At 42.9% G+C, this 9,430-nt stretch overlaps 1 protein-coding gene across 1 annotated transcript; it reads left to right on the top strand.

Moving 5' to 3' along the window:
* The first annotated feature begins 2,878 nt into the window (after positions 1-2,878).
* LOC114609721 (double homeobox protein 4C-like) lies at positions 2,879-8,672 on the top strand. The gene is made up of 5 exons (XM_028754118.1): positions 2,879-2,900; positions 3,507-3,661; positions 6,468-6,561; positions 6,975-7,120; positions 8,088-8,672. The coding sequence occupies exons 1-5, from the start codon at positions 2,879-2,881 to the stop codon at positions 8,670-8,672; spliced, it is 1,002 nt and encodes a 333-aa protein (XP_028609951.1).
* The last annotated feature ends 758 nt before the right edge of the window (positions 8,673-9,430 follow it).

Consider the following 9,430-nt stretch of genomic DNA (forward strand, 5'->3'; position numbering starts at 1 on the left):
TTTTAAGTAAAAACAACAATTATTTTATCCCAAGCCCCAAGAATATATCTTGTCGACAAAAAAAAATTTTTTTAACATTACCTGCATATGAAATGGGAGTTTTGGTTACAGTCAATGGAAAATTGGCACTATTAAGGGGTCAGAAAACCATTTTTAAAAAATTAATGTCTGACTATAATGTAAAACACACTAGAAAACTCGATGGTGGAATAGACTGCCCTGTGGTAAATCCTTAGCTTTCCTAGGATTGGTGGAGATGTGATTGAATGGATCATCACCTGAACAGGTGTTTACTTACCTAGAAGGAAAGCCTGACACATCTGTGGGCGAGTCTCTTGATCAGACGAATAAGGTGAGAAGGCCCACTTTCAAAACAGGCTCCTCCATTCCCGGGACAGGGTGCTTGGGTTCTGGACTGCGTTAAAATGGAGAAGTCGGTCCGAGCGGCGGCACCCTTGGCTGTCTTCCTCCTGACTTCGGAAACAATATGACCGGCTGCTTCAGGCTCCTGCTGCCTTGACATCCCTGCATGGCGGACTGTGCCCTGGAACTGTGAGCCAAAATGAACTCTTCCTTTCTTAAACTGCTTGCCTCAGGGTAGTTTATCACAGCCAGAAACGTAACTAAGCTTGTTTCTCAAATATCCTGAGCCTATTAGCCTTACTAAAGCACCAACTGTCTTTTTCTTCTTTAGCAACATAGACAACTGCAATTATTTCTCACTAGCAGTTTTAATTCAACTGTTGCTTTCAACAGAGGCACAATAGCCATGCAAACTTGGCATGCCTATGTCTCTTCTTTTTTTAAAAAAGATGTATTTATTTATTTTATGTATGTGAGTACACTGTCACTCTCTTCAGACACACCAGAAAAGGCCATCAGATCCCATTACAGATGGTTGTGAGCCACCATGTGGTTGCTGGGAATTGAACTCAGGACCTTTGGAAGTGCAGTCAGTGCTCTTAACCTCTGAGCCATCTCTCCAGTCTGCCTATGTCTCTTCTAAGCTATTTGTAGATGGATATAAAAACAACAGCAAGAGCATACTTCTAACTTTCTATAACTCTCCCCTGAACACATTTCCTCAGAAGAGCAAGACTCTTGGGTGAGGTTCATTCTTTTCTTACCATATGTGATTATGCAGAGTTGTTATTTACTCTTTAACTCATTATTCATGTGTTTATGTGTGTATAGGTGTGGGGCACATTCGTGCCATGGCATATGTAGCTGTCAGAGAACGTCCTGTGGGAGTTCCTCTCTCCTATAGGATGATCAGGAATTGAACTTAGATCGTCAGGACTTGGCAACCTTTACTGCTCAGCCGTCTCACTGGCCTCTGAAGTTAATTGTCATTCATATACCTTGTATTAGATGAGGGTTGGAGAGAGAAGGTAGTGGAAGAGGTTTTCAAGTCTGCATATAAGCATGCTCACAAAGCATGTGCATATAATGCACAGACATACGTACATGCACAGCAGCAGGATCGGCTAGGGGAAAGGGAAGCAGGCTGGAACTCGGCCAGAGCCACCGTGCTGCTGGCTCCCCATTGCTGACCTTCTCCAGGTGACCTTCTCCAGCTTTACTGTTTTCCTTTCCTACTTACTGCGTTAGTCCCACCCATACTGGACAGTCTACTTTACTTAAAGTCACCTAGTTTTTCTCTTTAATCACGTCTGCCAAGCCCATTCATGGCACACCTACACTGAGGTTGAGTCAATATCCTAGAGAGCTTAGGCTGGCTTCTTGGGTGCACGATCAGATCAGCAAGGGCAGAACAAAAGCAGAAATGTGTTCTGGCAGAAGATGAGAAAAAGTATAAAACTAGGAAACAAGGTGAGACTCCTAATATATTACAGAATATGGCCAAGTCAGGATAATTCGGAAATAAAACAACCTAAAAGGAATAGGAGGCCCTGGGACTGCAGCTCAGTGATAGAACACTTCCTTACCCAGCCTGTCTGAGACTGGGTTCTATACCAAGTACAAAAAACAATGAAGAGGAGGAGGAGGAAGAAGAGGAAGAAGAAGAGGAGGAGGAGAAGGAAGAGGAGAATGGCAATGATGATTATAAAAACAATATAATGCAGTTACACTCTAGAGAGCTCAGAAGTAGAACCACACACGGAGAGGTGCTAGGGTGGTTGCAAAATTACCCAGAAGACTTTACACTTTCTTCCAAATCTAACTTCTCTTTTGTGATAATTACTTCAAATTTCTCTTAGGTGGCTATGTCAGTCAAATTTTACATTGCTCTAACAAGTGCCCCAGAGAGACAGCTTAAGAGAGGAAGACTTCATCTCTTGCTCACTTAGAGTTCAGAGCTCTACCCATGATTACCAGAGGCCATTGCTGTGGGCTTGAGGTCAGGCAGAATAGCATGGCACTAGTCTGAGGCTCATTTTTCTTGAAAATGTAGGAGGGGTGGGGAAGTGGAGAGAGAGAGAGAGAGAGAGAGAAGAGAGAATGAATGCACACCAGCACACCAGCCAGGGCCGGGCCAAGACCTGTCCTTTAAAGCCATACAGCTAGCAACCCATCTGTTCCACCTGAGCCCCAGCATTCACAGTTCATCATCTGTCAAGAGTCTTTTAAACTTCAGTCCATCAAAGGGTTAAACCAGTGATTAGCTCAACTCTCTTATAATCTTCTTTGGAAACACCCCAGACACACCCAGAGGCGGGGTTCACTAATCTCCCAGGAACCTCTTAATCCAATCAAGTTGACTATCAAGATTTGCCACAGTGCTGTTGCATATTTAATGAAGGGATTAATCAACCAACAGGTATTTAAGAAATGGGTGGGCCATTCTGGGCTTTCCTACATCGTGTGTCTCTGTGAACAGCTCTCTGGGGCCTCTTGGGATCCAGGTGACTGCAGCATGGATCTAACCTGCACTGCTGGTGAGTCTCCCTCCCCGCTGGTCCCTGCGGCCATGCCAAGGGCCTTCCTCCTCTGTCTCCCCAACCTTAGAAGTTTTACATCACACGTGATTATTACATTGTCTGAGAACTGGGTTTTAGTGACAGTTTGGGTGGGTAGATGAACAAGTATTTTGAATTCTTGTAACTCAGTTTACAATGACAGTTAGGGCTCTTACAAAGGAGACTTCTACTTAGACTATTAAATGTGGACACATACTTTGGGTGAAGAGAGAATGAAACACCTAAAGTTTAATTTTATGAAAACGTTTTATTCCAAAGTTCAACCTTTATACTAAATATGTCCTTGTTTCATTAATCTGCATGTTTCTCATTTCCATTACTCTCTGTACGTTTTATTGTGGAGGTCTTGTCATTTCTTGTGTTTAGTCTTTAGGATTATCATCCTTTCTATAACGCATGTTTATGCTTGTGCATGTCCTTATTGTCATGACTTAAGATTCTCCCTAAAGTAAAAATACATATTCATCATTGTATGTCTGGGCTTTCTGCATGGAGCAGACAAAGCCGGAGTTCATGCCAGGAAAGATATCCTTCACACTTCTTTGTCCATCTTCTCTTTGCTAGGCCTACTGGAAAAAGAAGCCCGGAGAAAGAGAATTATTCTAAACCAGAGTCAAAAGGACACTCTTCATGTGTGGTTTGAAAAGAATCCCAATCCTGATTTAGCTACCAGGGGACATCTGGCTAAGGAACTCGGCATCTCTGAGTCTCAAATTATGGTAGGCATTAGGCCTCTTTCTCTCTCTGAGTCAAGTTAAAGAGCAAAGCTAGGCTAAGTTCTCCTGGGCAGCTCTCGTAAGTGTGCTATATTTTGCTAAGTTTATTCTATGTGCAATGGAAAGATAAAACGGAAGCTATGCTCATGTCTTATGGAAGGAAATATTGGTGGTAAGCCTGCACAGAGAGAAAAGGAGAGCCAGCTCATGGTTTCCCCATAGGAGATAATAAAGTAATTCTCTTGAGAATTATAGAACTTAAGAAATTAAGTCATCAGCAGAGTAACATAGAACCTTTCATTGTTAGCGCCCAAGGAATAAAATCGCCATATGTCTGTGAGAAAATAGGGAAGTCAAGATCTTACGAAAACTGCTGGTTTGTAAGCTAGTCCTCTTTTTTTCTTTAATCTTTGTCCTTTATTTATTAATTAACACCTTTTAACTTATTCTGTGACAGTCTCATAAATCCTCTTTGAATTCCCTTCTCTTATTATTCTCCCAGTCCCTCTGGACCTCTTTTCTCATTTTCCTTCTTACTTTTGTCTTTTTTCCCCTCTGGGTAGCCCTGTCTATCCTGGAACTCTCTCTGTAGAGCAGGCTGGCCTCTTACTCAGAGATCCTCCTGCCTCTGCCTCCTGAGTGCCAGGATTAATGGTGTATACCAACCACTGCCTGGTTTGTTTTTGAGACAGGATCTCACTGTGTAAATCAAGCTGCTCAAGCCTCAAATTAAGAGATCCACCTGCCTCTGCCTCTGCCTCTGGAGTTCTGGGATCACAGGTGTGTACTACAGCTCTCTCTCGCTTCCTCTTTTCTTCCTTCCTCTTTTCCTCAACCCTCTTCTCTTCCCCTTCCCCTTTCTCCTTCTTTATAACCTGATAAATTTGATTAGAGCTGTTTGCCTGTGTACAGGTATGGGATTATTTACTGGATTGTGGGCCACTTTGGTTTGGCTTTTGGACTGTCCTGGTACTTATGTGCTCAGGGTTGCAGATTTGATAATAAAAGATGAACTAGAGGAGTGAAATGTATGGTTATATCACAAGGGTTGGTATTTAAACCAGTGAAGACAAACTTTTAAACCTATAGAGGTGAGAAAATGAACTCCAGTTTTTACATTTGGTGCACAGTGATTTGCTATAATGGCTTTAGTCTTCCGAAATCCTGGGGGGAAGACAATTTTCATATGTCCTGATAAACTGTCCAGGTTTGGGAGATGGTTTACACAAATAATGCTAATGAAATTGTTCTGCGTGGGCACACCTGGTGACTGGATGCCCAAGAGACTTGAACTAACGAAATTGTTTCATGTAGGCACACCTGGTGACTGGGTACCGGAGAGACTTGAACTGATGGAAAAGTTCAGAATCTTGTAGGATGTGTTGGTGGCTTCCAAGGACCTTTCTAACTACTCATTAGTTGGAAGCTTCCAGCTATTCATAAGGCTGTAATTTGAAAACTTATTTTGAATAGCGAATCTGGAAAACATGAAGAGCCTTTGAGAACAAAGCTTGGACTTGGCGATTTAAGACTGCAAGGCGTGTGCCTAACGACACAGCTGATAATGATTGCCTTTAAGGTTGTCAGTGCTAGAGTGAGTTATCAGGTCAGCCAGAGAAAATACTCACAAATAACTAAAAACAAAAACTCCACATAGCAAATAATTTTAATTATAGTAGTGAATAATTGTAGTAGTGAATATAGTTTTTTTTTTTTTTTTAGATTTTTCGAGACAGGGTTTTTTTGTGTAGTCCTGGAACTCACTCTGTAGACCAGGCTGGCCTCAAACTCAGAAATCTGCCTGCCTCTACCTCCCAAGTGCTGGGATTAAAAGCGTGTGCTACCACAGCCCGGCATGAATATAGTTTTTAAAACTTATCTTTATTATTTATTTTTAAGTGTATGTGTGTGTGTGTGTGTGTGTGGTTTTCATGTGTTCATGTGAGTACAAGTGTGGAAAGAGGCCAGAGGTGTCAGATCCCCTGGAGCTGGAGTTACAGGTAGTTGTAAGTTACCTGATATGGGTGCTGGGAATCAAACATGTGTCCTCTGGAAGACCATTATGCACTTGTACTTCTGTCAAGCCATCGCTCCAGCCAGTGATAAGTCTTAAAACTAGATGTTCACATTCGTGGGAGTCTTATTTCCGGCTTTCCCTGGAGTGAAATAATATAAGCTATAACCAGAAATTAGTATTAGCTAAACTGTTTTTTCTATTGTCAACTCTGCCTTCCCGTTTAGGGAATGATTTTCAAAGATTAAGTCCATGTGTATTGTACATTGTGAAATAATATTTGCTAAGAAGAGGAGCCTAGAAATGAGCAGTGGATACTTTACCTACTTAACAAGTAGTGTGTGTGCGTGTGCATGTGCGTGTGCGTGTGTGTGTGTGTGTGTGTCAGGGGGTTGGGAAGCAAGAGGGAGAATGAATGTAGAGATTCTTTTGTTTGTTTGTTTGTTTTGTTTTTGTTTTTGGAGACAGGGTTTCTCTGTGTAGCCCTGGCTGTCCTGGAACTCACTCTGTAGATCAGGCTGACCTCGAACTCAGAAATCCACCTGCCTCTGCCTCCCAAGTGCTGGGATTAAAGGTGTGCACCACCACCGCCCTGCAAGTGTAGAGACTCTTGTTGGTGTTTTAGATAAACATAACAATAAAAACAACAGACCGATATCTTGATATCTTCCTCTTCTGGACTTGGTGTTGAGGGCAGATGCCCAATCAGTTTGCTTGGCTGATGTTTGGAGTGATTTAAATTGAGCTGCAACCATTTCCTGTGTAACCCCTCTCCTCATTTCTTTCTCCACATAGACTTGGTTTCAAAAGCACAGAAAAATACGGAAGCAAGTAGAGTTTGCATGTTGCTCTGAAGAAAGCCAAGAGCAGGAACAGGAGAAACCTAAAGGTGAAATCCACAAGTTCAAACCAAACTTCTACATAGATTTCTTTGGAAGCGTAAGCAACTGCTTGTTGTGGAGAAATATTCTGTAGAGGGGGTCGGAGATATAAACATTATCTCGCTGGGTGTGGTAGCTGTAATCCCTACTCTGGGAGCTAGATGATCAAAAGAAAGTTCGAGGTCATCTCTGGCTATATAGAGAGTTTGAGTCTAGCCTGGGCTACAGGAATGGTCTCTTAGCAAGAAAAGCTTCCACGCTTTTATTTCCATTGTTGTTTATTATGGCTGTGTCCTGTCACCTCTGGGGTTTCATCAAGCCATTGTTTTTTATGAGCAATGTTCATTCAAAATGTTTTTTTTTTCAAGTTTAAATGTAAAAACTGACCTGCAAACCCTGTTGTGTGCCTATGTTGAATTAGTTAAAGAAGCTAGAAGGAGCAGAACGCATTTCTCAAAGTTCCAGATTGATATTCTAATTGAAGCTTTTGAGAAGAATCGATTCCCTGGAATTGTTACCAGGGAAAAACTGGCTCAAGAAACAGGCATCCCGGAATCCAGAATCCATGTATGTTGTGCATGCTCTCTGTCTCTGGCAGCCTATTTGTCCTTCCTATAAGTTGCTTCTCTCCTGAGCTGTTGCTGGACAAAGGCAGGCTATTTGTGGTTGTCCCTCTGCTCTAGACATGGGATGTAGATACTTTGTGTTGCCAGCGACAGTCTGGAGAAACAGTCACATCAGACCTGCAGAATCATAGGAAATAAGAAAGAGCAGTTCAGCGAAAGTGTGAAAGTCACTCCTGATTTGAGAACACAGTCCTTGGAAATACAGTAAACTGAGCTCCAGAGGACAAGGGTGCTGTTCTGTTAGGATGTTAGGATGTTAGTTAGCATTCAGACGCCTCTAGACATGGCATGTCTGCTTACCTAGCCCTCAGCTCACCTCTGACCATAGTCTAAGAAATCTAGAACAAAGCCTGCACAGTTCGAGAGTCCCTGTTCTGTGCGTAAGATGGAGATGGTTAAGCGTTCTTCTGAAGTGTCCTTAGATAATCCTAGTTTTGGATCAGTCATTTGTGTTTCCATGCCCTCTGGGAGTTCCACATTCTTCTTAGGAACTCCTTGGTAGGCAGAAATTCACCCTGTCTTTGAGATTGATTCCTTGATCAGTGCTGGGTATCAGATGGGCAGAGTCTAACTCTTCTACCTTTTCAAGCCATGTGCCATGGCTTACTCAATCTTGACTGTCAATTTAGTTAGCTTGAGAAACACAGAATTTTAGTCAAGCTCATCTCCAGGTGTCGGTGAGGTGAGGCATTCCCAGAGCTCCTTAGATCAGAAGAGCTCAGAGCTAATCACTGCAAAGAATCTGTTCAAAATCCAAATGGGTTATTGGGAGGTGATAGAGATGTGGAATTTGGGCTCTAATTGGAGGAAATGAAGTTCCAAGAACCTGCATTTGAAAGTTTAGCAAACATAAGAGATAGATGGAATCACTTCTGTTGTTCAGGACTCTTTGTGTGTGTGTGTTTTAGATATGGTTTCAGAACCGGAGAGCACGGCACCCAGACCCAAGTCAGAGCACTCAGGCCGCTCCTCATCCGCCCCAGAGCAGCCAGAGCCCTGCCCAGAAGACTGCTGGTCAACTCACTCCTTCCAAAGCTCTCACCAGCAGCAGTTCAATTATACTGCCTCTTTCTCCACCCCACACACCAAATGGTCCTTTGGATCTCTCTAAGGGCCGTCAGAGGCAGCTACCAGGGACCACAGTACTACAACCCTCCCAGGTTGTGCAGCAAGGGGGTGATGATCAAAATCCCTCGTTGTTTGTTGGTCACTTATCACCGGTAAAAACTCCAGGAGAGGAGAACGTCCATACTCAGCCTCCTTTAAGGCTCCTAATCCAAAAAGGAGGACATAATCCCGGTGAGAACAGTGGTCTGGCTGAACTGCCCTTACAAGATTCTACTCAGGTTCCAACTGTCAATCACCACCTCTTGAAACTGGACCAAAAAGACTCTGCCTTTCTTCAACACTGGGATGAATGGTTCCTATCCATGCTTGCTGAATGGGTGCCTGACAAAGAATACTGGTCTGAGAAAAGTGAGCTGCATCCCTGACAGGTGCAGAGTGTGTCTCATCAAGCAGACCAAACTCCAAAGCAGTAGGTTTAAGCCTCAAGCCTTTTCCGTTACTTCCTCCTGAACACTGATTTTCAGCAAAGGATCTCTTCTTTCTGCAGTCCCCACGTGTATTCCTGTGCATGGCTTGGAGAGCTTCTCAGTAGAGTTTCAGGTTTTCCTTCACATGGGGAGAAGTATACCAGTAACTCAGATTCGGGAGAACCTACCCTTGGGCATGAAGTCAGTGGATGTATTGAAGAATAGGTATGCAGAATTATGGAACAAGTTCAAGTTAGCATGTGCATAAACCACATGGACACACAAAGGGAGCAATTATTTTTATTCTTAATTTATTCTTGAGATCTGATCTTGCTGATATTTTGGCTGGTCTTGAGCTCCTGGTCTTAAGTCAGTCCCCTGCCTCAGCTTCTTAAATAGTCGGCACTACAAATATATCCCTCTGTGTCCATCTTGGTTTTAATTTTAATTATGGTTTTAAAAAATATTTCACAGTTTCATTTACCATCGGTTATGTTTTGAACCTGAAGTGTCTCTCACAAGTTCATGTTTTGAAATCTTGCCTCTCAGCCGATGCTGCTGTTTGAATCTGTGAAGTTTTTAGGTGGCTCCTAACCAGAAGATGTAGGCCAGGGTGGTACCTTGAAAGTTATACCCATCATGTGAACAGCATACACCACATGTTCCTGATGTGTAGACAGGCTCACATCACCATGCCTCTCTGTGACAAAGGACTA

The sequence above is a fragment of the Grammomys surdaster genome, unplaced genomic scaffold, assembly GCF_004785775.1.
Source record: "Grammomys surdaster isolate TR1022 unplaced genomic scaffold, NIH_TR_1.0 125979, whole genome shotgun sequence".
Taxonomy (NCBI): Eukaryota; Metazoa; Chordata; class Mammalia; order Rodentia; family Muridae; genus Grammomys; species Grammomys surdaster.